The sequence below is a fragment of the Canis lupus genome, chromosome 1 (genome assembly GCF_003254725.2).
Source record: "Canis lupus dingo isolate Sandy chromosome 1, ASM325472v2, whole genome shotgun sequence".
NCBI lineage: Eukaryota > Metazoa > Chordata > Mammalia > Carnivora > Canidae > Canis > Canis lupus.
Genome location: NC_064243.1, coordinates 112,997,260 through 113,023,516, shown reverse-complemented (window position 1 = coordinate 113,023,516; position 26,257 = coordinate 112,997,260). Strand labels below are relative to the sequence as shown.

Sequence of the window (26,257 nt, the reverse complement as noted above, 5' to 3'; positions counted from 1 at the left end):
AAGATTTTATCTTTTAAATCAGCTCTACACCCAATGTGGGGCTTGAACTCACAATTCAGAGATCAGGAGTCACATGCTCCACCAACTGAGCCAGCCAGGTACCCCTATAGCTACCTCCATAAGAAGAAGAAGAAAAAGAAAAAAAAGCTAAAACTCTATGCTTCTTGATTAGGATATCTTGCAGGAATGGGGAGGGAGGATGCTCACTACTAAGACCAGGCCAAACCAGTTTGCACCAAGAAGGACCCCCCAGTGCCGAAATTTCAGCAACTTTTCCCTTCATTGTAATACTAAAAATCACACAAGGGTAGAGGTTTTTTTTAAAGATTTATTTATGTATTTGAGAGAGAGAGAGCGCACACACGTGTGTGAGTGTTAGTGGGTGGAAGGGCAGAAGGAAAGGGAGAGAGAGAATCTCCGGTAGACTCCCTGCTGAGTGCAGAGCTCTACATGGGCTTGACCTCAAGACACCCAGACCATGACCTGAATTGAAACTAAGAGTCCAACACTTAACTGACTAAGCCACTCGGCACCTTGAAGGGTAAGATTTAACATGTTAATTAGACATGTAATGTATGAAGAAACATAACCTTTAATATGCAGGTACTAAAAAATCCCCACTTCTACCTGCATAGAAGTCATGCTTTTCCCACCTAAGTTTCTTTAAAAAAAAACTTCCTGACCTCAGAGAGTCAGCCTGAGGATTCTTTCCTTTGTGTTGCCTCCTTGGTGCTCCAGCATAAGCTCTGATAAAGCTTTGCTTGTGCCTTTAAATTTTGGGTTCAGCCTGGTTTCTCTTGTTCCTAGGTCCAAGGACCCAAGTCCAGTAAACTTTTCAAACAATATTACATCACAATTGAAAAGATCTGACAGTTTGGTACTCACTAATATTCTCAGGAATTCAAAGTACAGTATAACTAATCTCCAAAATTTTCCTACACATTCAAGTATTAGATACACAGATATCTTCGTAGTTTACAGAAATTATTTAAAAGGATTTATAAGGGCCTCCTGGGTGACTCAGTGGTTGAGCACCTGCCTTCCGCCCAGGGCATGATCCTGGAATCCCAGGGATCGAGTCCCACATCAGGCTCCTGACATGGAAACTGCCTATGTCTCTGCCTCTCTCAGTGTCTCTCATGAGTAAATAAATAAATAAAATCCTTTTTTAAAAAGGATTTATAAAACATTTCTAAACATCTAAAAATGATCCTTGTGATGGCTGTCCCACCTTCATTATGTGTTGCTTCCAGTTGTGAACATTCTTTTCTGAGGAGGTTGAGCTGAGTAAGGTATAAGAAGGTACTTTCTTTAAACTATAATAGGATACAGGAGAACTTGATTCTTGTTTCATGGAGTTGAAGAATGAATCTCACCGACAAGAAAGCGAGCAAAGCCATAGAGGTTTATTAAGCAGAGATACAGAGAAAATTCCCAAAAGTGAGAGGGGTCCCCATAGGGTTGCCACTGAGGACTTTTATGGTCTGTCTTTTATAGGAAAATGACAAGGGAACTTGGTAAATTTCTCATCAATATCAGGGTGGGTTTGTAAGTATCATGTCTGTATTTAGAAAAAAAAAGGTGGGCTTGTAACAACAAGATTTTTTTTTTGTAAATGTCATGAGCACAAAGTGTTCCCTTCTCTACAGTCAGTGGTCAGTATCTCCTCCACAACATTTCTCTACATCTGGGATTTCTGTGATTACTTAGTAGCCATTAAAGGGGGATACTCCCTAACATTTTGGAGCTAGAGAGCTGGGTTTATTTTTTTCTGTTTTTACTGTCTTATCTGTTTTCTTGGAGTGGATAGGAGCCTGACTCTGGGGACTTTTCCTTATCTTTCCCTGCCTAGCCCTGTCTGCCCCTAACTCGTTCCTACATCATGACTTTTATTTCCAGACTAACTTTTATGCCATAATTCCTATATTTTTAACCGAATCATTCTCACCGGTATGCACACTGTCACCTAAATTAAATATATGTAAAATAAATGTCATTTTGGTCTTACCAAACTCTATGCGATTTATTAGGTTGACCTGAGCAATCACAAAGGCCAGGTTATTCATGACTTTGAGGTAACTTTTTTTTTTTTTTTAAGATTTACTTATTTATGATAGAGAGAGAGAGGCAGAGACACAGGAGGAGGGAGAAGCAGGCTCCATGCTGGGAGCCCGACACGGGACTCGATCCCAGGACTCCAGGATCATGCCCTGGGCCAAAGGCAGGCGCTAAACCTCTGAGCTACCCAGGGATCCCCGAGGTAACTTTTCTTTTTAAAGATTTTACTTATTTATCCATGAGAGACACATAGAGGCAGAAACATAGGCAGAGGGAGATGCAGGCTCCAGAAGCCTGTGTGGGATTCAGTCTTAGTACCCCGGGATGATGACCTGGACCGAAGGCAGACACTCAACCACTGAGCCACCCAGGTGCCCCTGAGGTGACTTTTAATCCTCTTTTTTAGGGTGTCAGTAAATCCTTCTGGTTTTTAGTTTATACTTTTTTGTTGTTAGATCTTTTTTTTTAGTTGTGGAAAGAACGTTCAACAGAACTACCTTCTTAATAAATTAAGTGTACAGTATTGCCAACTATAGACACAATGTCCTGCCTCAGATTTCTAGAATTTACTCAGCTTTGGCAAAGGAAACTATTCCCACTGAAGACCAATGCCTCTTTTTCCCCTTCCTCCAGCCCCTGGCAACCACCACTCTACTCTCTGCTTCTATGAGTTTGACTATTTTAGATTCACCCTACAAGTGGATTCACATATTATTAGTTCTTCTTTGATTGGCTTATTTCACTCAATAAAATCCTTAAGTTTCATCTATGTTGTCACATATGCAAGGATTTTCTTCCCTCTTATGACTGACTAATATTCTATTGCATATTGCATATTGCATACACACACATTTCCTTTATCCATTCATCTATCAATGGATATTCAGATTGTCTATATAAAAATTTTGATCTTTTGGGGATCCCTGGGTGGCTCAGCAGTTTATCACCTACCTTTGGCCCAGGGTGTGATCCTGGGGCCCCGGGCTCGAGTCCCACGTTGGGCTCCTTGCATGGAGCCTGCTTCTCCCTCTGCCTGTGTCTCTGCCTCTCTCTCTCTCTCTGTGTCTCTCATGAATAAATAAATAAATAAAATCTTAAAAAATTTTTTATCTTTCTTCAGTGTTATGTAGCCTTCAGCATTTAAGTTCTGTGAATGTGTTGTTAGATCCTGTGCATGTGTTGTTAGATAGTTACGTATATTATTTTTTTGGAGTGACTGTAAATGGTATTGTGTTAATTTTGATTTCATAGAGTTCTTGCTAGTGTATAGAAAGCAACAACACAAAAAAAATTTGGTATGTTTAGTGACTTTGCTAAAGTCATTTATTAGGAGTTTTTTTTTTTGTTTTTTTGTTTTTTTGTTTTTTTTGGTCATTGTTGTAGATTCCTTGGGAATTATTTAAGATTTGCCACCTGTAAAATGGGCATAATCAGTTTTCTTTTGCATAGAAAATCATAATCATAATCAGTTTTCTTTTGCATGTGAGTTATAGGTGAAGTAAATGTGTTAACACTTTTGCATGGACCCGACAGAGAATATTTGCTCAATAATTTCCCTTCCTCTCATCCCACCTCTGAAGAATCTGTTTTCCAAGGTGAATAAAGCCCATTCCTTTCCTCTTCCTCTCCCATCCACTCTGCCCCTCCTATTTCATTAATCCACCTCCCTCCTGCTAGCCCCGCCCTCCAATAACCCCGCCCCTCTCAGTAGCCACGCCCCTGTACCTACCCCTGCTTTTCTCCCCCTACCAGCCCTACCCTCCCAAAGCCCTTGTTCAGCGGGGCTGGAAGCTCATGGTGTAATTTCGTGGGATGGTGGCTAAGCCCACGAGCTTGGGGGACACGTCGATGTCTTGGGGCAGCTGCGGGGACTTGAAGTGGAAGTTCTGCAAGATGGTGGTGAGGAAGAGAAAGAGCTCCATCCTAGCCAGGCCTTCTCCAAAACAGTATCGCTTTCCTGAAGACACAGAATGGGAGAGCTGGAGGTAAGGCCTGCTCTCACTGCCCTCTTGCCCCACTGTCCATCCCCAGCTGCATTACCCAGGGAGGAGGTGCTGCAATATCGTGGCCTGAGAGACTTTCAGAGACATCTCTAATCCTCTCTGAGCATCAGTTTCCCTTGCACAGGAGATGGGGGTGAGCTAGCAGTCTGTAGCAATGGGAAATTTAGATGCCCCTTCCCTCCAAGTATACACTCAGATATGGCTGCTGGGCTCTCATCTCCTCCCAAGGAACCTAAAGAAGAATGTAAATGACTCTGGACAAATCTCTGATTCACTAAGGGCTTTGATTTTTCTGCTTCTCTGAAACGGGTATGATCACCTCTATCCTTTTACTTGAGCTCAAGCAGTTATGATGGTTGCAACTGATGGGCTGCAAGGTAGAGCGTGAGAGGGACTTCCAAGCCTGAGAAAGACACCAGGCTACACCTTAGAGAGGGAGCTGGGATGAAGGAGGCCCTGTTGGTGGGAGCAGTGGCTTGGCAGCAGACAGTGGTCTCTTACCAATGGAGAAGGGCACAAAAGCATCACTCTTCTTAAACTGCCCCTTCTCATCCAGGAAGTGCTGAGGGTGGAAGTCTTGGGGGTTGGAGAAGAACTTGGCATCTCTCAGCACAGAGCCCAGCATAGGGAACACTTCAGTGCCCTGGTGAGAAGGAGAGAGGGATCTGATAAGGTAGAGTGGGGGTATTGTGTGCTGAAAGTGCATGGAGGTTGGAGGGACAATTGGAGTGCCCTAGGTGATGAGAAATGGGAGGTGTGGGAATGTGGGTGCTTAGAAGGAAGCTTGGCAGACATGGGGTTCATGTCTCCTGACAAGAGAAGTTTGAAAAGCACAGATTCTGTGTCTCTTAGGACAGAAGGTATGGGGGATGTGGAGCTCATGTCTTCCAAGGCAGGAAGTTGAAATGATATGGGTTCATGCTCCCAGAGACAGGAAGTTTGAGAGATATCAAGTTTGTGCCTCTCTAGGTGAGATGTCTGGAGGACATGAGATTCATGCTTTTGAGAGAGGAGGTCTAGAAATGAGATTCATGTCTTTTGAAAGAGAAATTTTGAGGACATGGGGTTCATATGCCCTGTGGCAGGAACTCTGGGGGAGATAAAGGATTCAAGAATCTGAGTGGGTGGGTTGAAGGGAAATGGTGGTTGGGGGAGTGTTTGATTGAGACAGTGGGACAGGGGCTGGGAAACTTCTAAGGGGAATGGGAGATGCTAGGTCACAAGGAGCAGGCTGGAGGTCCCTGTAGGCCAGACAGGAAAGTACCTTGGGGAGGAGAAACTCCCGAAACTTGGTGTCCTTGATGACTCTGCGGGCCAGACTCAAAGGGATTATGTCTCCAAATCTTTGGATCTCATGGATCACTGCCTCTGTGTAGGGCATCTTGGCCCTGTCCTCAAACTTGGGCTGACGGTTCTTACCAATCACCCGATCAATCTCCTCATGGACTTTGGCTGTGGGAGGAGGGGGAAAGTGTTTAGGTATCTGGGGGTCTCAGGGTGGGGATGATAGTCCAAATATGTATATCTATCTGTAACATGGATGTAGACCATTCAAACAGATCTTGGCCATAAACATTGTTGGTGAAGCATCCTATTCACCTGGTCTCAAGCTGTATGTGGTCTCACATACAGTTGGCTCGGCACAGAACTGCCAGTCAGTTCAGGTATTTTCAACATTTTCACAGCGAGTGAAACTCAGCTGATGCTTATCAGCAGAATATCACCTATAGCTGGATAACAGGGCATCCCTAGGGTCCTGGGCCCTGGGAAAGGTGGGGACATTACAGTGGACTCAGAGGAAGTGTTGGGATCTGTGGCCACTGTTTCACTGCCTGCCCCCCTTCCCTGGCTTACCCTCCACATCTGGGTGCTTCATGAGCAGCAGGAAGCCATACCGCAGAGTTGTACTGACTGTCTCAGTGCCCGCAAAGAAGAGGTTCAGTGTGGTCAACACCAGGTTCTTCAAGTGAAACTCCGTGTTGGGGTTGTTCTGCTCCTGCAGGGAGAGAGGGCTTCAGGCCAGACCCACTCCCCTCAGGGCCCTCAGAGCCCTTCCAGGATCTTTCCGTGTGGACCCACCTCTCTTAGATCCAGACCAGAGGTGGGGAGAGGACCTCAGTCCAGCCAAGGCTTTGTTCAGGCTGCTGGCTCTGCCCAAAACACCCTTCCACACTCTTTACCTGGCTGCCTATCTGTCCTTTACTCATCAGCGCAGGTGTCACAGTTTTATGGTAGGGAATATTAGAAGGAGAGGGATGCAGACAGCAAGCACACGGTACACAAGTGTTGCTTAATGGTTCACATGCAGGTCCTACCCATGGGCAAGTGCTCATAGATGGAGCAGCCAGGGTTATTACATTTGGGATGGTGAGGGTGTTATCAGGGGGATGATAAGAATGGGCCTCTGCTCTCCCCATCCCAGCCTGGTTTCCCTCTGCCTGGCTTTGCAGGCTGTCCGCAAAAGAGGAATGCTGCTGGGTTGTACCTCCTGCATGCGGATGAGGAAGGAGTCAATGAAGTCTCGAGGAGAGTTGGGGTCTAGTGTGCGTTGGTTCTGCTCCACCTTCTTGGTTATGAAGTCTTCCAGACCCTGCAGCTCCTTAATTGCCTGTTGCTGTGGCCCTGGCAGGTATTTTATCACTGAATGGAACATTTCACAGAGCTGAGGATGGGGAGAGAAGAAAGGACGGGAAGGACAGGAGTCAGTGGTTAGGTCCTGATAGGAGCACGACCTTTCTTGGGGCAAGGAAGGCAGTGGGTTAAAGGCACCTGTCCAAGTGTTTAGGTTATTTATGAGGCTTGATGGGAGGAGATATATACATTTTCATGTGAGTTCAGTGTGAGGGCTCCTGTCTCAGAATGTAGGTGAGAGGGGATCCCTGGGTGGCTCAGCGGTTTAGCGCCTGCCTTTGGCCCCGGGCGTGATCCTGGAGTCCCGGGATGGAGTCCCGTGTCGGGCTCCCGGGCATGGAGCCTACTTCTCCCTCTGCCTGTGTTTCTGCCTCTCTCTGTCTCTGTCTCTGTCTCTGTGTGTGTGTGTGTGTGTGTGTGTGTCTAGCATGAATAAATCAATCAATAAATAAATCTTTAAAAAAAAAAGAATGTAGGTGAAATGGATTGGGACACATCCAGGTTTCAAGTATTCAAGATTTGATGGGAGACACATATCTAGTTGTTTAAGCATTCATATGATCTCACAAGTTTGAGACAATTATTCATAGTGGATCTGAATTGAGGTCTTCTGTCTAGGTTTCAGGTATTAAGTGGGGCTGGTGTGCAGGTGTTTTAAATGTGGGTGGAGACATCTATTCATGTGTGTGAGTTATTCATATGGGCTGATAGGGGGCATATCTGCAGGTGTTTGAGTGAGCTGGATTGGGGGATACTTTTTCAGTGTTTGGGGATCAGTTTAACCAGGTGTGTTTACACATTTAGGGGACCATTACTGGAGTCTGTCATGATGTTTAGATATTTATCTGGGCTTGTAGGTGGCACTTACTAGCTATTCTAGTGGGCCAGTGTGGGACATCTATGTAAATATCAAATTATTTTAATGGGCTGGATTTTACAGCACCTGGTGTTTGGGTGTTTGGGAAATGGGCTGAGGTGGTTATTTGTCCAGGTGCTAAGATACTCAGACGGAAAGATGGAATATCTTAATAGGGAGCAACTATTAGATATTAAGGTTAGGTCGGGATGAGAACACCTACCCAGGTGAGAGAGCTGGTATGAGGATGTATTTCTTGTCTGCAGGCTCTGATGGTCTTCTTCTTTCTTCTTCTTCCTCTGTTCCTCCTCCTCCCCCTTCCTCCTTTCCTCCTCCTCCTCCCCCTTTCCTCCTCCTCCTCCTTCCTCCTCCTCCTTCCTCCTCCTCCTCCTCCTCCTCTTCTTCTTCTTCTTCTTCTTCTTCTTCTCTTCCTCTTCTTCTTCTTCTTCTTCTTTCTCCTTCTCCTTCTCCTTCTCCTCTTCCTCCTCCTCCTCCTCTTCTCCTCGTCCTCCATCTATTTCCACTTTACTGTCCCTTCCAACTCCTCTTCTTCCTATTCCTTCCCTCTCCTCCTTCCCTACCTCCTGTTCCTTCTCTTCCTCCTCTTTCTCCTTCTTCCCCTCTTCATTCTCCTCCTCCTCTTTTTTTTGGTGAGGATCTACTGTTGAGATATCCAGGTGTCTTTGGAAACTGGGTCCTGGACAAATGTCCTGGGTTCTGATGCAACGTTCAATTGTCCAAGAATGGGGGCTGTTTTTGAGAACACCCTACTAGAGGAGGATGCAGTTTGGGGCAGATGTTTTCCACGTGGGGGAGCATTTGGCAGTGGTAGTGTTGTAGAGCCAGATTGAGATCGGTTACCTGCCCCATAGATGTAGCTGTGAACTGGAAGCTCCCCAGCATCATACGCAGCAGTGACAGGAACTCTTTGTCCTCATAGTCAAAGCGATCCCCAAAAACAATGGAGCTGATGACATTGGACACTGTTCGGCTCAGGAAGAAGGTGGGATCGATGAAGGCACCTGGGGAATGGGTTGGGGGTGGGGAGAGACAGCAGTTTGGGAAAGCATCAACTGGGTGGTCTGATGCCAGCCTGAGAATTGGGGGAGGGCCCTGGAGTGAGGAGCCAAACTTCTAGCACAGGATCCCAGAGCCTGGATCCCTTCTCCCAATCCAGTCCCCTTCCTGGAGGAGAAAGCGCATGTCTGTGTGAGTGTAGCCCTCCTTCTCTCTCCCTCCTGCTCACTCACCTCGTGTGCCCTGGAGGGCCTCAATGAGGAAGCCTGCCTCCTCCTGAATGCGCTCTTCAATGCCGCGCTTTCCCACTCCAAAGTCCCGCAGGGTGGTGATGGAGAAGCGCCTGAGCTGCTTGGCCCGCTCCCCATTGCTAAACGTCACCCCTGGGGAGGGAGCATAGGGGTGAGAGGATGTGGGTAGGGGTGTGGACAGAGGTGGACAGAGGTAGTCAGAGAGCAAGAGGCAGGGAAAGATGGGTTGGGGAGCGATTGGTGGGGAGACAAGGAGAAATACAAGTCAGAGTTAGAGAAATACGGAAAGATTTAGAGACCAGGTTGGAAGAAAACAATCAGGAGAGAGTAAAGGACGCAGAGATGAATGACCTGGGTTCCAAGCAAGAGCTCCTCCCAAACCCAGAGGAAGAAGAGGCATGGGTGAGAGAGAACAGGGAGATAGGCCGAGAAGCAGGAGGAGTAGAGACACAGACACCCCGAGTCAAGCTAGAGAAGACCAGGGAGAGGCCACAATAACCAAGAACAGGACAGAGGGGAACAGGGGTAGAACTTGGCCATAGCTCTGGGCAGGCGAGTCAGGAGAAGAAGAGTGGAGAAATTGAGGCATCAAGTGTGCCTGACCATGGGCCCTCACCCAGAGCCCCCTCACCATAGCCTTTGAAGAGAGTGTCAAAGGTGGCCTGTGCGCCTCGCCCACTGAATTCTTCAGCCTGGTCCACCAGAGCTTCCTTCACCGCCTCGTATCCACACAGTACCACGACGCGCCTAGGCCCCAGGTGGATGGTGAACACAGGGCCATAGCGTTTGCTGATCTGATGGAGGTGGGAGTGCTTAGAGGCTGCAGCCCCCACTGGGACCTGGCCCTGAGAGCAGTCCTTACCTACTGCATGCATTCCCCCACATTCTGTTACTCAAGGGGCTGGACATCCCAAAATCTTCTCTTTCTTGTCCAGGACCCTGATGCCCAACCTGCACATTTCTACTTTCTTAAGAATGATTCAACCTTGCCCATCCCCTGCCTCAAAGTCCCAGATCAATTAAGCAAGCCCCCCAGCCCTACTCCATTCCACCCATTCATTATGTCCTGACACCTTCATGAAGGAATCAGACATCTGCTGTATGTTCAGCTGCAGATAGTTCCCGATGAAGGGCAATGGAGTAGGTCCTGGAGGGAGCTTCTCCAAGAGCTTCCACTGCCTCCTGACAGACATCAAGACCATTACTGTCAAGCAGGTGAGCAAAGCCACCAGAAGGATCCCTGAGGCCACCATGGTGGCACTGGGCAAGACGGTCAGATGGTGCTGGCTGGGGTGGTTTGCCTTTATACCACCTGGGAGAGAAGGGTGGACTTTGGTTCTGTTTGTTAATTGTGCCATTTCATTTCCCAGATATAGTGCCTCCCCACCTCCACCCCTGGACTCACAGCTGAGCTTGGGACAAGACAGCAAGTCAGAAGGATGGGACACCTGGGAGATTAACAGAGTGGAAGGACCCTTAGGAAGGGTCACCTGAAGTCTATAGACTTGGGTGAAGCAGTAAGCAAATTCTGATTCTTAAGATTTTGGAAATATGGATTCAGACTCCTGGACTTTGGATTTGAGGTAGAGTGAGAAGTGATCCAAAAATTATGGATTAGGGCATCTTTGGAGACAAGAATCCAGAGAATTGGGTTTCTGTTGGAATGGGACAGCATGTATGGTTGTAGATTTGGGGTTTTTTGAGGGAAGAGGGATGTATGGTTAAAGGCCATGGGATGAGAGATCCCAGGGACTGGATTTGAGGGTTTTGTGAGAGGGAGGACCCCTGTCTGTGATAGGGTTCCTGGGAGGAGGAGTATATGGGAGTCTGGCAGGATCAAAGAGTAGCACTTGCCCCAGGCTTTGCCCTGCCATTGCTTTGAACAGAGAATCCCTACCAGGACTTCAAAGCAAGGTCAGGATCAGTGTCCCTGCCTCTTTGTGATTGGGAAAGAGGTAGAAGTCCAGAGCCACATTTAAGTGGAACTTCCCTTAGTAAAGAAGAGTAACTTGTGGTCTGAGTGGCAGAGGGACTGGGCAAGACTTGGAAATAGTAATGACATCCACCAGTACAGTGCCCAAAAGTCCCAAGTGTCTCAAGGGGTGTAATTTACAGAAAGCCTCACTGGTTCTACCCAAGTCCCTGGGGAGCTCACTAGGATCATCATTCCCATTGTTGTTGTTAGTAGTGGGGTTACTAGTGTTCCCGATTTCGTATGTGAGATACTGAGGAGAGACAACAGAGAGTGGGCAGGGGCTCCTGTGCTTACTCCCCTTTCTGGGGCTGGGTTTCCCCCGCCAGTGGAAAGGGAGTACCTGAGAAGAGAAGGTGGAGGGGGAGGGCGTGTGAGGTCCCTTTGGGGTGATTGCAGATTCGGCAGGGCTGCTGGAGGCACACAGAGGGACCCACAGTGGGAGAGGTTTGGGAAAACTGAGTGGGGAGAGAGCCAAGCCCTGGAGACTGAGGGTGGGAGTGAGAACACATGGTGGCCTTGCTGTCCTTCCTCAGTGACCTTCTTTCTTAACAATAGGGCACTACCCTTGGGTGAGCACTAATTGTGAAGAGCCAGTGTGTGGATGTGTGAGCTCATGGACTCCTTCTAGCAGTGGGGCTTGTTCATATCATCTTCGTTTTGCTGTTCAGAAGAGCAAGCCTCTCTACTGGCACTTGCTTGAGGTCACACAGGTGGCAGGTAGGGAGCTGGGATTTGAACCCTGTCCTCTCCTACCTCCACTGACGGGCCTAGCCCACCGTGAGGGCCAAGTGGAGGCCAAGTGTAGCAAGGGGTGGCATGGGATTGGCATGTGTGAGTCAGTGGGTTAATGCCTGTGAAGTACATGGCAGTAAGTGCTAATAAACAGTTGCTAGTGCACAGAGATGCGCTAGCAACTTCTGCTGCTGGCATCATCTGGCCCCCAGTAGACACTAGCATTGAAAGCCAGTTGACACTGAGCTTGATACCAAGAGAACACTAACGAAGCCAGCCCTGGTGCCAGGAGGGTCTGACGGTAGGCCCTGGCGGCCACTGGGGCTGACTTCAGGGGGTCACAAGGGTGGCACCATGTAGCTCTGAAGCTGGTCCCAGCTGGCTCTGACATAAGCACCATGTGGGTCCTGGATTGATCTTTTGTGGGTCCCATAGGGCACGAGGCAGTATCTGATGGTCAAAACTTCCTCTCACCTGTTCAGATGCCAGAGCTAACTTTGGATGAGAGCAGGTGGGTGAGGTTGGCACTCAGACTGGCATGCTGCCGCTGAGCCTTAGTCCTCTGGGGCGGAAACAGAGGGCAGAGAACAAAGCAGAGATAGAAAAGTTGTTTGTTGGTGGTTTTTGTTTTGCTTTGTTTTGTTTTTGTTCATTGGCTAGGAATGTTTGTTGGTTTGTTTTCTTTTTTTTTTTTTATTTTTTTTTAAATTTTATTTATTTATGATAGTCACAGAGAGAGAGAGAGAGGCAGAGACACAGGCAGAGGGAGAAGCAGGCTCCACGCACCGGGAGCCCGATGTGGGATTCGATCCCGGGTCTCCAGGATCGCGCCCTGGGCCAAAGGCAGGCGCCAAACCTCTGCGCCACCCAGGGATCCCGGTTTGTTTTCTTTTTTTAAGATTTTATTTACTTATTTGAGAGAGAACGTACACACAAAAGTAGGCAGATAGCAGGGAGAATGAGAAGCTGCTGATGTGAAGCTAATCTTAGGACCCCAGGATCATGACCTGAGGTGAAGGCAGATGCTTAACCATCTGAGCCACCCAGGTACCCCTGTTTGTCATGAAAAGCATGGCTGGACTATTAGCACAAGCCTGGCAAGTGTCAGTTCCCCTAATCCCAACCAGCAGGTTGCACAGCAGTTAAGAGCACAGTAAAGGCGTGGATTGGAATCCCTTACCCGTTCTTGCAGTGGGACCTTGAACAACTCACCTCATCTCTCTGAGCCTCCTGAGGCCAATGACAGGACCTGCCTCTTCCCCCATTATGGGAAGAGTCAGTGGGTTAATGGCTGTGAAGTACATGGCAGTAAGTGCCAATAAGTAATAGCTATTCCTATTAATCTTCAGGATGAAGGACATGAGGAAGCAGTTCTCTAAACCCCCTTCTGGACTTTATGTTCTCTGGTCTGAAGTTCTGAATACTTCCCCTTTGGGAAAGGGGGAAGGAAGAGAAAGCCTTGTGGGAATCTGCCTGCCCTTCTTTCTGGGGCACAGCTGAGCCTTTCTCCTGGAGCTTCGAATGGAGCTTTGACCTCAGAGGTGGCCTCCTGGAGGGACGGTGGAGTGTGAGGAGGGTGCATCAGGGGCAAACCCTCAGGTTGTTTGGGGGTTGATGGGGGCACAGCACCTTGCCCATCCATATCTTTGTGTCTCCTGCAAGTCAGCCTTTCAGCCCTCTTGTGTGCTTCTGGATCTTTCTGTTCATGCCAGTGTGTGCAGCAGGTTCTCCTGGAGGCCTGTGTCATGTTTCTTCTTATTTATACATCTGTATATGTGTGTCATTCTGGGCACATGCTGGGGGGTCTCTGCCCGTCTGAGTGCACGTATGTATCAGCATGTCCATGTTGATACCTGTATTGATGAACACCCCTGTCTTTGTGGAGTGTGCATGCGCACACAAAAGGGTATCCATACCTGTTTATGTCTAGACGTGTACACCTGTGTGAGCTTATGACAGGGTGCGTGTGTACAGGCCAGTGTGCCTGAATGCACACCAGTCTCTGTATCTGTTTGTGAGCAACTGAGTACATGCTTTGCAGTATGCCTCTTGGAGGGCGTCTGCATGTGTGTCTGTGTGTCCACCCTGACGTCTGACTGTTCATTCACATGTGTATGTATGCACGTAGTGCTGGTGACTATGTATGTATGTGTGTGGTTGGGCATTCTGGCATGAGATGTAGGCATGTGGGCCACGCTATGTACAGTGTCTGAAATCTGCTTGTGCCTGTGTTTGCTTTCAAACACAACCCTGGCCCAGCTCCATTTCCCTCCTGAAAAACCAAGTATCTCTTTTTTCCAGGGTATTGCCTCTCTCAGTTTTCAAAGGTCACAGTAGACAGAAAAGGCCTGCATGTGATAGGTGTGTCCTGAGAGTATTCTGAGGATCAACTCAAATATCCACTCTGAAAATTCTCTCTCCCACGGTGTCCCCCAGCCTCTTAAGCCTTCAATACACTTAAGCCATTCATCTGACCTACGCTCAGTCAACTGGTCATTCTGTGCCAGCCTGTGCTGAGGGATGCTGAGGACACAGGGGTGACCCTGGGCCATGCCCTCATGAAGCTCTCACTCCACAGGGGAGAAAGAGTAGCCACAAGTCAGTGAAGCTCAGGATGTACAGGGCTGGTGTGAGAAGGCACCGACAGAAGGGTCAGGGGAGGGCAGGGAAGACAGGTCAACGTGGGCACAGGGACACAGAAAGGTCAGGGCAGGTCAGGTAAAGTCATCAGAGGGATGGAGACCTAGGCAGAGGGGTCAGGATGGGGATGGTGGAGCAGACAGAGGGATCAGGATGGGGATGGGGGGCACAGGCATCTGTAGGGACCCAGAAATGGCATTTGCTTCAAACTTGTATGTTCAGGATGAGCCACTAGAGGACTAAATAAGAGTTTTTGAGGCAGGAGGGGGAGATTAGGGAGGGAGCATGCTGGGCAGAGGAATCCAAGTGCCAAGGCAGGGGAGCATGGTCAGGTGCTGTTAGGCTAGAAGGATCTGGGCTGGGCAATGATGAGGCTGTAGTCATCAGCAGGAGTCAGACCTGCTGGACCTTATGCGACTTGGTGGGGAGTGTAGACTCTGTCCTAAGATGATGGGGAGCCCCTGAAAGGTCTTAGGCAGGGGAACAAAATGTTCAAATTTGAGTTTCAGGGAGATTGTTCAGATTTTTGGAGATGAGACTGCAGGTCCAAAGACACAGAAGTGGCTTCTATAGGCTCCAGGGCACAGAGGACATGGCCATGAGCATGGGGAGGAGGCGTGATTTGGAAAATATACAGAAGGAAGAACCTATTCTTACTTGGTTATGTGTTGGCTGTGCGAAGGAGGAGGCCAGTGTGGGGGTAGATGGTAATGTTGTCTATTGGTTTGGGGACACAGATCAGGAGCAGGTTTGAGGAAGGAGATAATGAGTTCCATTTTAGACATGGTGGGAACTGGGCACAATCCCTTCTTCTAGGGATTTCTTAGACTAGTGGGACAGCAGACCCTGATAAACTAAAGTCTTCAATGTTCCTATTAGTATTCATTAGTAATTATTTGTAATGATTGAGTACTTGGGATTGAGGATTGGGAGGGCTTCCTAGAGGTGGTATCATTTGATCTGAGTCTTGCAGGATGGGTTTCACAAGTGGGGGATGAAAGAGGGCAGGGCAGAGAGACTCTGGCAAGCCACATTTAGGCTTGTGAGATGATGGGACAGAGCAGACATATGTGACTGCTACACCCCCTGCTCCCTCTGCCAACCTCACCAGTTAACTTGCTGTCTTCTACCCCTTATCCTGACCCAAAACTCTCAGGAAAACTTGGCTCATGCCCACAAATGCAGCTGAAATCTATGACCTCTCCCAAATGAGAATGTTTTTTCTAATTGAAGTGAAGGGGTGCCTGGCTGGCTCAGTCAGTAGAGCATGCAACTCTTGATCTTAGGGGTTGTGAGTTCAAGCTCCACATTGGATGTATGGCTTAAATAAATAAAAACGTAAGTTAAAAAAAAATAAATAAACAAATATTTATTTATTTTTAAAGATTTTATTTATTTATTCATGAGTGACACACACACACACACACAGAGAGAGAGAGAGAGGCAGAGAAACAGGCAGAGGGAGAAGGAGGCTCCATGCAGGGAGCCCGACGGGGGACTTGATCCTGGGACCCCAGGACCACACCCTTGGCCGAAGGCAGGCGCCAAACCACTGAGCCATCCAGGGATTCTCCCAACAAATATTTATTAAAAAATGAACCTTTTCAATGGAAACAGTTCAGTGGCATTTAGTACATTCATGGAGTTGAAAAACCAGCCACCTCCAATAGTTCTAAAACATTCCCAAGTGAGAATCTGAGGGAAGCCTTCTTGGTTCAAATGTAAATGCTTGTATTGCTGATAATGATAGCATTCAGTGAGAGCTTATTATCTTACTGTGTGAAGCATCTTATAAGCATTGTCTTTTTAAAGCCTTCACAGCAAGCCTGCACTCCCAGTTGCAGATGAGTTAAACAAGACCCAAAGAGATGGAAGTGAGTTGTTTGGGGCTCCATGGCTGATCCATGGCTGAGCCTGGCATGGGCTTGTGTTGACTCTAGATTTCATGCTCTTAATCACCACTCTGGACTGCCAAACCTCACCTTGATTCTTTTTTTTTTTTTTTCACCTTGATTCTTTATGAGACATCAGGAAACTGTTCCTGATAATCCTGTGGTTCTTGAAATGCTTCCCTATAAGCCTAAAATAGAAAATTCTGAGTGTGAAATAAGAAATAAAAATAAAAGTTCTTTCAATAGGAGGGAGACTTGACCTTCTGTTGAGTTGGCATTCTTTGGAAGAGTAACCAAATACCCAGCCAAGCAGAGTCACCGCAGTGAGGCAGAGACTGAGCAGAACAAGGAGTTTGGCTGGAAAATGAAGTGTTTGTGTTCAGGTTTCAGGTGGTAGCAAAGATCAGGGTGGGCTGGGGGAGTGTGGCTGAAATGGGGTCAGCGGAAAGTCAAGGAGCAGAAGAAAGCAAGCTCCTTTCTTTCAGGTTGTTGGGACAGCTCATGCCTGTGGAGATGGGCAAAAGACACAGTCATGTCACAGAAAAGGAAATATAAATGGCCCATAAAGTATGGAAAGATACTTAACCTTACTAATAATCAGGCAAATTAAAAACTATAATCAAATTGAGACACCGTTTTGGTGGCCACTAAATCAGCAAATTCTGAAAGTGTCTGATAATGGCAACTGATGGATATGGCAGGATGGAAACTCTTTTCACAGAGGGTAGAACTATAAATTATGTGATGTTGGAAAAGTTTGCTTTACTAAGGAAATTTGACTCAATCTTCCTCCTACATGTATATATCCTGAAGATATTTGTGTAAGTTTGCACCAGGAAATGTATAAAAATATCATGAAATCATGGAATCAGAAAAGATCCCGAATAGCCAGAGGAATATTGAAAAAGAAAACCAGAGCCAGAGGCGTCACAATGATGGATTTCAAGTTGTACTACAAAGCTCTGATCATCAAGACAGTGTGGTATTGGCACAAAAATAGACACCTAAATCAATGGAACAGAATAGAGAACCCAAAAGTGGACCCTCAACTCTATGGTCAACTAATATTTGACAAGGCAGGGAAGAATATCCACTGGAAAAAGGATAGTCTTGGGGATCCCTGGGTGGCTCAGCAGTTTGGTGCCTGCCTTCGGCCCAGGGCGTGATCCTGGAGTCCCGGGATAGGGATATCGAGTACCGCATTGGGCGTCCTGCATGGAGCCTGCTTCTCCCTCTGCCTCCATCTCTGCCTCTCTCTCTCTCCCTCCCTCCTCTCTCTCTCTCTCTCTCTCCCCCCCCCCCCGTCATGAATAAATAAATAATCTTAAAAATAAAAGGACAGTCTCTTCAATAAATGGTGTTGGGAAAATTAGTCACATGCAGATGAATGAAACTAGACCATTTTCTTATACCACACACAAAGATAAACTCAAAATGGTTGAAAGATCTAAATGTGAGACAATCCATCAAAATCCTAGAGAACACAAGCAACAACCTTTTTGAACTTGGCCACAGTAACTTCTTGTAAGATACATCTATGAAGGCAGAGGAAACAAAAGCAAAAAATGAACTATTGGGACTTAATCAGGACAAAAAGCTTCTGCACAGCAAAAGCTAACAAAACTAAAAGACAACCTACAGAATGGGAGAAGATATTTGCAAATGACATATCAGATAAAAGGCTAGTATCCAAGATCTATAAAGAACTTATTAAACTCAGCTGCCAAGAAACAAACAATCCAATCATGAAATGGACAAAAGACATGAACAGAAATCTCACCAAAGAAGACATATACATGGCCAACAAGCACGAGAAAATGCTCTGTGTCACTTGCCATCAGGGAAATACAAATCAAAAATGTAATGAGATACCACCTCACACCAGTGAGAATGGCGAAAATTAACAAGACAGAAAACAAATGTGGAGAGGATATGGAGAAGGGGGAACCCTTTTGTACTGTTGGTGGGAATGCCAGCTGGTGCAGCCACTCTGGAAAACAGTGTGGCGGTTCCTCAAAAAGTTGAACATAGAGCTACCCTATGACCCAACAATTGCACTGGTGGGGATTTACCCCAACGATACAGATGCAGTGAAATGCCAGGACACCTAGACCCCAATGTTCATAGCAGCAATGTCCACAATAGCCAAACTGTGGAAGGAGCCTCAGTGTCCTTGGAGAGGTGAATGGATAAAGAAGATGTGGTGTATATATACAATGGAATATTATCCAGCCATCAGGAAGGACGAATACCCACCATTTGGTTCAGTGTAGATGGAACTGGAGAGTATTATGCTGAGTGAAGTAAGTCAGTCGGAGAAGGACTATCATCATATGGTTTCACTCATACTGGGAATGTAAGAAATAGTGAAAGGGATTATAAGGGAAAGGAGGGGAACTGAGTGAGAAAAATTAGAGAGGGAGACAAACCACAAGAGACTCCTAACTGGGAAACAAACAAAGGGTTGCAAAAGGGGAGGTGGGCAGGGGGTTGGGGTAACTGGATGAAGGGCACTGAGGAGGGCCCTTGATGGGATGAGCACTGGGTGTTATACTATATGTTGGCAAATTGAACTTCAATAAAAAATAAAAAGCATCATGAAACCACTCCAAATGCCCATCAACAATAGGCTGGACAAATAGACTATGATATTTTCATAAAGTGGGCTCATTCCAATGGTATATTTATCCATAAATAAAAATGAATTACAGCCATACAAAACAACATGGAATTGTAGAAACAATATTGAGCAGGGGGGAAATCACAGAAGAATATGTATCCTATGATTCTGTTTATGTAAAGTTTAAAACAGGTAAAACTAATGTAATATCACCATGTATTAAGGATGATTCATATGTGGGAAAACTTTAAAGAAGGACAAGAGAATGATAAATAGTAATTTCAGAATGGAAATTGTTTATCAGGGAAGGCAAGAGATATGATTGGAAAGGGACAGAGTGGATTTCTAAAGTTGTAATGTTTTATTTCCTGGGTGAAGAAAGTGTTCATTTTCTTTTCTTGAAAAAGTTCTTGTATATTTTATACAATAATTAGTATGTATGATAGGTGTAGTGGGTTGAATGGTGGCCCTTAAAAGGTATGTCTTGTGTTCTAATATCCAGATCTTGTGAATGTTACCTTGTTTGGAAGAAAGACTTTGCAGGTGTAATTAATTTAAGGATCTTGAAATGAGGAGAACATTGTGGATTATTTGAGTGGGCCATAAATCCAATGACAAGTTTCTTTATAAAAGAAAGGCAGAGAGAGGGATGAGACAGACAGAATTGAAGACAGAAACACAGAGGAGGAGGCAATGAGAAGACAGGAAAAGATTGGAGTGATGTAGCTAACAAGTTGAGGACTGCCAGGGGTTGCAGGCAGCTGGTGGAAGCTAGACCAGAGGCTTGCAATGCATTATGGCAGTCTTAAGAACTCATTCAGTAAGCTTTGCTGAAAAAACCATTTAAAAACTAGACAATAATAAATATATGTATGTTGTTGGGCATCTCTATTCTCTTTTGTTTATTTTCTAAATATTTAATTTTTATTTTTTTAGAGAGAGAGAGAGAGAGAGAGAGTATGCATGGGGCGAAGGGGAGAGAGACTCCCAAGCAAGCTCCAGGCCCATCAGGGTTCAATTCCACAACCCCAGAATCAAGACCTGAGCCAAAATCAAGAGTTGGACACTCAACTGACTGAGCCACCCAGGCATCCCTGTTCTCTTTTGTTTTAAATTGAATGACTTTATTACTTTTTTTCCTTAATGTTGAAATGATACACACTGGTTATTAAAGTAATTTAAACAACACAGAAAAGGCTAAAGAAAAAAGTAAAACTCAGAGTAAGTTATCCTTCAGAAACATTTGCTCCTTCTCCACATCCTCATGGATAGAGTGTATGTCTTCACATTTTGACCTTGGGTGTGGCCCAGTGACTTGCTTTGAGTTACAGATGTGGAGTGATCAAAGATATGAAAGGCATTTGTATAGTTGAATTTTCACTCCTGCATCTCTGCCATCACCATGAGAACGGGGCGGGGCTAGGCCACTGGGCATGAGGAAGTGATGGCCATAGGGAGGAGAGCCACCTAGCCAAGCTGAGCCCATATTGACAAACCCCCAGCTAACCCTCAGAAACCCAAGTTCAATAAATACTTATCCTGGAATGAAATATTGTGCTTTGTTACCCAGGAAAAGGTAAGCAGGTCAACCCTAAATCCCCTCTCATAGATATAAGACTTTCTATTTAGATGAACTCTCTTCCAGAACTTCCTGAGTGCACATAAATATATGTTAGTACACAATTACATTTACTGTTCCCTTTGCCTGAAACCTTGTTCCCCAGCATCTTGTGACAGGCTGCTTCATAATATTCAAGGTTCATCTGAAGTTGGGTTTCTTTTCTTTTGCAGTTTCATTTATAATTGACGTGTAGCACTGTGTAAATGGAAGATGTACTACATGATGATTTGGTGCACATATATACTGCAAAATTATGGGGACTAGGATAGAGCAAATTAACACATTGCCCCATATAATCACTATTTTCTTTGGTGGTAAGAGCATTCAAGATTTATTGTCTTATCAACTTTCAAGTATGTAATGTAATGTACTGTTAAGTGTAGCCACAATGCCATACATAAGATCTGCAAAACTTGCTTGTCTTATAACTGGAAGTTTGTACCTTCTGATCAACATCTCCCCATTTCCCCTGGTCTCCAGCTTCTGGAATCACCAGTCTAACCCATGTTTCTAGAAACTGGGCGTTTTTAGATTCCACATGTAAGTGAGATCATGCAATATTGATCTTTCTCAGAGTAAACCCTAATGAAACTATGGACTGGAATTAATAACAAGGTAGCAAAACTCCCTCATCAATTGTGATTTCTTCTCACTAGCTACATTCCAAGCACTCACTTGTCACATATAGCTAGTGGCAATCATGCTGGACAGCGCAGATCTAGAGGAAGACTAAGTAACACCTCCACTCCTGTTCTCTTGGCCAATATGGGAAAGGGAAGTTTGTGATTAGGTATCATTAAAGTCATTTTTTTTCAGTGGTTAAAGAAAGTCTTGGTAGCTCACCCCTTGGGAGTGGTGATGTGGTCATCCTCTTTCAACGAGTCTGTTTTGCACACCCCTCTTACATTGGGAGAGTTCATTAATGCTCAGAATGTTGAAGTGGAGGGAAGAAACCCCAGCTGCTGAGAACCAAGAAAGTTGCTCAGGTAATATCTCCTTTTCACTTATTATTATACCAAGTGGAAAATAAAAGAGACTTTGTTGAAACATTTTTAGTAGTTTTTTTCAAGTTCTAGATCTTTTTCTTATTGGAGGAAAAGCACAGATTAATTTAGTTTCGGCTTGGTAAGAAAAATGGAGTCTTCTGTTTGTCCAAATATTTCCAGAAGATAGTTTCATAACACAAATATTACACTACAAATTATGATGTAATTCTACGTGTCTAAATTTCAGTTTTGACTTTTTATTTGTTGCTTAGTATCTTATTGTATGAGATATTTCAGTCCCCTATAGATGGATGTTGGAAGAGCCTGTCTCAACATGCAGTCTTTTTTTTTTTTTTTTTACATGCAGTCTTTTGACCTCCGGTCAGTATAAAATGATTCTTGGGCTTGGACGCTTCCTTACTAAGAGATAGGGAGCCTAAATAGCTTGTGCTGGGCTTATCACTTTGGCTAGGAATATCTGTTTCTGTTTAAGTTCAATGAATACTCCTTTGTTCTGCTTAAGCATGTGTCAGATGACCGCTGGCCAACCCCACTGCTGTATCTGTCTCTACTGGATGGGGACAAGGTCTTTCCATATGGCACAAGAGAGGTGAACCAGAGGTGAATCGTCTTGTATCACCTGCTAGAAGACATCTGCTGGCCATCGGGGATGAATGGGCATCTTAATGTCTCTCCTCTATGTCAATTCACCATTGTTCCATCCAGTACTTGACTGCACCGTATTTTCCTTAGCAACTCTGATACCAAGATTCAGTTGGCAAATGTGTTGTTTGGACTTTTATTCTTGGTGGTTGTCATGGCAATGGTTTTTCCTAATGTTCATGTAGTTGAGTCCTTTCCTGAGATTGGTAACCAGTGCATGGTGTTCTGCTCCCTTGGGATTGATAACCAATGCATGCTGCTCTGTTAGAAAATGCATATGTGGATTATTTATTTTTGTCTTTATAAACACAGTTGAAACAAACATTCTTGTGTTTCCATCTTTGCACATTTTTCTGAAGTATAACTGTTGGGTTAAAATGTATGTACAGAGAAGATATTTCTAAAACCAGAGATAATTAGACAAATCACCAAAAATTAGAATTTTATTTCAAAAGTAGTAATTTCATTATTTTTTTAAAAACCTGAATCCAAAAAAAAAAAAAAAAAAAAAAACCTGAATCCAAGGACAAATGCACGATGAAATCTCTTTACCCAAAACCAAGAATAAAGGTCAGCATCTTCTTTGCATGACAGGTTTATAGAACCAATGAGAAAAGTTCTAAATATAGAGTAGGTACATGGGTGAAGGATATAAACTAACAACTCATAAAAGTAGAAATGCAAGAATACACACACAAAAGTCCTCATTACTAATCAAAGAGACAAAAACTTAAACCATAGTGTATCACCTTTTCTTGATCATTCAATTGACAAATTTTGAGAACAATACATATGTCTCATAAGGGAGCAGTATGGAAAGTTCAGGTAAGGAAATGATAAATACCAAACATGAAGGTGGTAAGGATAGTGACAGATATGGATAGCAAGAGCCTTTCACACATGACAGAGTTCAAATCTCAAGATCTCCTGGATGATTCCATAAAGAATTCAATTTGTTGGGCAGCCCGGGTGGCTCAGCGGTTTAGTGCTGCCTTCAGCCCAGGGTGTGATCCTGGAGACCCGGGATCAAGTCCCATGTTGCGCTCCCTGCATGGAGTCTGTTTCTCCCTCTGCCTGTGCCTGTGCCTCTCTCTCTCTCTTTGTCTCTCATGAATAAAATCTTTAAAAAAAGAATTCAATTTGTTTTTATTGATGATCCATCTAACTACCCAAGGGCAGAACCAGCCTCTAATAGCTGCCAGCTCATCAGCAGCCCACTCAAGAAAAGAAAAACAAAGTTCAGAGTCCCCACATTGTGTAACTTTTCCATCTGCCTCTATCACCTTTCTGTTATATAACTCTAGTCTTTGCCTTTGTTAGATGAAACCCATCTAATTACTGGTTTTCCTTGAGACCAGTAAGTAACATGCTGGACTGTGAGCCATGTGGCTAGTGACTGGCTGTATCCTGATTACCTTAGTGTCAGTAGATCCCAACAGTATGTAGGACTGAAGAAGGAATGTGTCTGGAATCACTGGGTGGCTTGTTACCCTGGGGATGTCTCCTCATGAAAGAAAGTAAAGAGCCTTTGAGGGTCTACAGCTCTTCTGTACTTCACATATTTCATGTATTGGACTTGCACACAGGAATATTTGGCATGGGATTTTCACAGCTAAGAATGTGTAATGACCCTTGGACTATATACTTGCTAGGTGAGTTGATAGCTCTAAAACTACTCATGGAAAGAGCAGTAGGGCTATAGTGATGTGTGTTTGTGTATCTATGTCTGTGGTAAGCATGGAGACGTGTATCCCAATCCCCCTTCAAGAAGAATTTACCGTTCAGCTGCAAGGAGAGCAGTAAGCTGAAAGCCTCCCGCTCCAGCACCATCAGGATCTACCTTAGCTTGGAGCAGAGTCCACGCTCTTCCAAGGAAGCCCCAGCCAGTGACTGAAGACAGTTGGGGCATGGGGCATGACCATTTGTGCCCAACATGAGGCACCCCTAAAAGACAATCTTCAATCCCGATGTACTTTTTTGATGGAATGAGACTGTCAGCTCTGCATGGAGATCCGTGTCTCTTCTTGCCCAATTTTCCTTCATTTTTCATTCCACAAATGTGTTGCATCTACACCTGTGTTTGAAGATCTTTCCGACCCATTCTGTTTCTTACCTCTCTTATCCCTCCATGAAACACTTTCCCTCGTAACATCAAGCCAACATCTGCTTCCCAGAAGACCCAATGGACATATTGTGTGTAAGGAATGACATTTGTTGTTACTTCCCTACCCCATCTCAAGATCCCTTCCAATTCTGGGAGAATCTCCTATTGTGAGATTCTTGGTCAAGGGCCAGGCTTTGTCATCCACCACAGCAGCTAAAGGGGCCATTTATTCTTCTTCACCAAACCCTGAGCCCTAAGGCTTTAACATGTGACTAATTGGATAGTAAGTCCTTCCTGGAACTTTGAATCATGAGGAAGTAACACAAAATCACAAATACAATGAGGAAGTTGTCCATAGTGACAGCAATGAGTCAAGAGTCCCATAGCAGTGGTTCGGTGTCCAGGGTCACAGGGGTCATGGGGGGTGGGGGGGGGAGGCAGTGACAGCAGCAGCTGCTGGCTGTAAACTCTTTTTTTCCCACTCATATTCTGAGCCAAGGTCTCTAGAATTCACAAAATAATATGAACTTATTGAGAGTCTTACAGCAGCCAGCAGCCTTATATACTTAAGTAGCCAAATTTTGTTCATGTTCCCTAAAATTACAAAGCCAATTATTATGGGGACTCATGTGCCCAGAACACCTGAAGTTAAAAGAGATTCCAAAGGATGAGGTTTCGTCTCTGCCCTCTTTCTTTCCCACCCCTCATCCTATTCATCAGCAAACCCTGTTGGCTCCATCTTCACAGCAGATTCCAAATCCACTCACTTCTCCCTGCCTGTACAACAGGTATTTCTGGGCAGCCTGGGTGGCTCAGAGGTTTAGTGCTGCCTTTGGCCCAGGGTGTGATCCTGAGGACCCAGGATCGAGTCCCGCATCGGGCTCCCTGCAGGGAGCCTGCTTCTCCCTCTGCCTCCATCTCTGTCCCCCCTTTCTCTCCCTCTGTCTCTCATGAATAAACAGATAAAAATCTTTTTAAAAAAACAAGTATCGGGATCCCTGGGTGGCGCAGCGGTTTGGCGCCTGCCTTTGGCCCAGGGCGCGATCCTGGAGACCCGGGATCGAATCCCACGTCGGGCTGCCGGTGCATGGCATGAGCCTGCTTCTCCCTCTGCCTATGTCTCTGCCTCTCTCTCTCTCTCTGTGACTATCATAAATAAAAAAAACAAAAAAAAAAAAACAAAAAAAAAACAAAAAAAAAAAAACAGAAAAAAACAAGTATCTCTGCTTCCTTACTCTCAGCCTATTTTTATGCAGCAGCTGGAATTTGCTTTTAAAATATGAGTCAGTGTAGTCACCCTATGCTCACCATGAACCATCATCTCACTCAGGCTAAAATAAAAGCCCCAAGTCCTTACTGAGGACCACAAAGCTTTACACAATCTGGCTCTGTAATCCTCTGCCTTCTTCCCATTTACCTCTACTCTTCCTCTTCCACTCCAGCCAGAATCCCCTTTTGGATTCTAGAACATGCACACATAGCCGCCTGCTTTACAACTTTGTTATTTTTAATCTCCATGCCAGAAATGCTTCCTTTCCAGATACCTGCATAACTTGCTCCTCCAACATCTTGTGAGACCTACCCTATCTTGATTCTAATTCCAATTCCAGAATCTCTTCTGTTGTAACATACTATATCATTTATTTGTTTATTATGTTTATTCTTCATTGTCTACCTCTCCCACTAGAATGAAGTTCCACCATGACAGGAGTTTTGGTCTGCTTTGTTCACTGATGGATCCTAAGTACTTGAAGAGAGTATTGGCACAAATTGGGTATTCAGTAAACATTGGTCAAATAAAATGATGCATGAGGGAAGCATGTTGATGGAGTTTGGAAATATGATAATAGAAGTTGGAGTGGCTAAACTCTTCTTCAAAATAGAATGAGAAGAATTTGGAACTGGGAGTTGTGATAGAAGTTCTCTCCAGACCAGGAAGGCACTTTTAGAGGGAGAGATGAGTGATGGGGGTGGGAGGTAAGGAGGCAGGAATATGGTTGAGAATGGAGTATTAAGGGAGTGGACCATCAAGTGGGTAATCTCTGTTAGTGGACTGCTAGGAAGGATAATAACAGGGATGTCTAAAAGGTCATTTTAGTTTTTTCTATGCCCTACAGTGATGATACACACAACACACAAGAAACCTGCTACTCACAACAGCCTTGATACCATGGTTGCTTTTATTTTATTTTGTTTTGTGTGGGAGAT

The 26,257-nt window shown here is 45.1% G+C and overlaps 1 protein-coding gene and 1 long non-coding RNA gene across 2 annotated transcripts; one reads left to right on the top strand and one right to left on the bottom strand.

Annotated features, from left to right (window-relative positions):
- Positions 1-1,386: 1,386 nt before the first annotated feature.
- Positions 1,387-10,094, bottom strand: LOC112645438 (cytochrome P450 2A13-like). The gene is made up of 9 exons (XM_025424914.3): positions 9,890-10,094; positions 9,448-9,610; positions 8,799-8,948; positions 8,410-8,570; positions 6,547-6,723; positions 5,916-6,057; positions 5,326-5,513; positions 4,563-4,704; positions 1,387-4,015 (listed from the first exon to the last, which is right to left on the bottom strand). The coding sequence occupies exons 1-9, from the start codon at positions 10,067-10,069 to the stop codon at positions 3,834-3,836; spliced, it is 1,485 nt and encodes a 494-aa protein (XP_025280699.1). The 5' UTR covers positions 10,070-10,094; the 3' UTR covers positions 1,387-3,833.
- Positions 3,906-23,044, top strand: LOC112643897 (uncharacterized). Its single transcript, XR_004807293.2, has 3 exons — positions 3,906-4,043; positions 21,113-21,282; positions 21,806-23,044. It is a non-coding gene; the product is annotated as an uncharacterized LOC112643897 (long non-coding RNA).
- Positions 23,045-26,257: the final 3,213 nt, after the last annotated feature.

Excerpts from the sequence above, each read along its gene's own strand:
- LOC112645438 (XM_025424914.3), bottom strand. The coding sequence starts at position 10,069 with ATGGTGGCCTCAGGGATCCTTCTGGTGGCTTTGCTCACCTGCTTGACA. Across the intron at positions 8,571-8,798 it reads GGCCCTCCAGGGCACACGAG|GTGCCTTCATCGATCCCACC; the intron begins GTGAGTGAGCAG and ends CCCATTCCCCAG. Across the intron at positions 6,058-6,546 it reads TCCTCATCCGCATGCAGGAG|GAGCAGAACAACCCCAACAC; the intron begins GTACAACCCAGC and ends CTCTCCCTGCAG.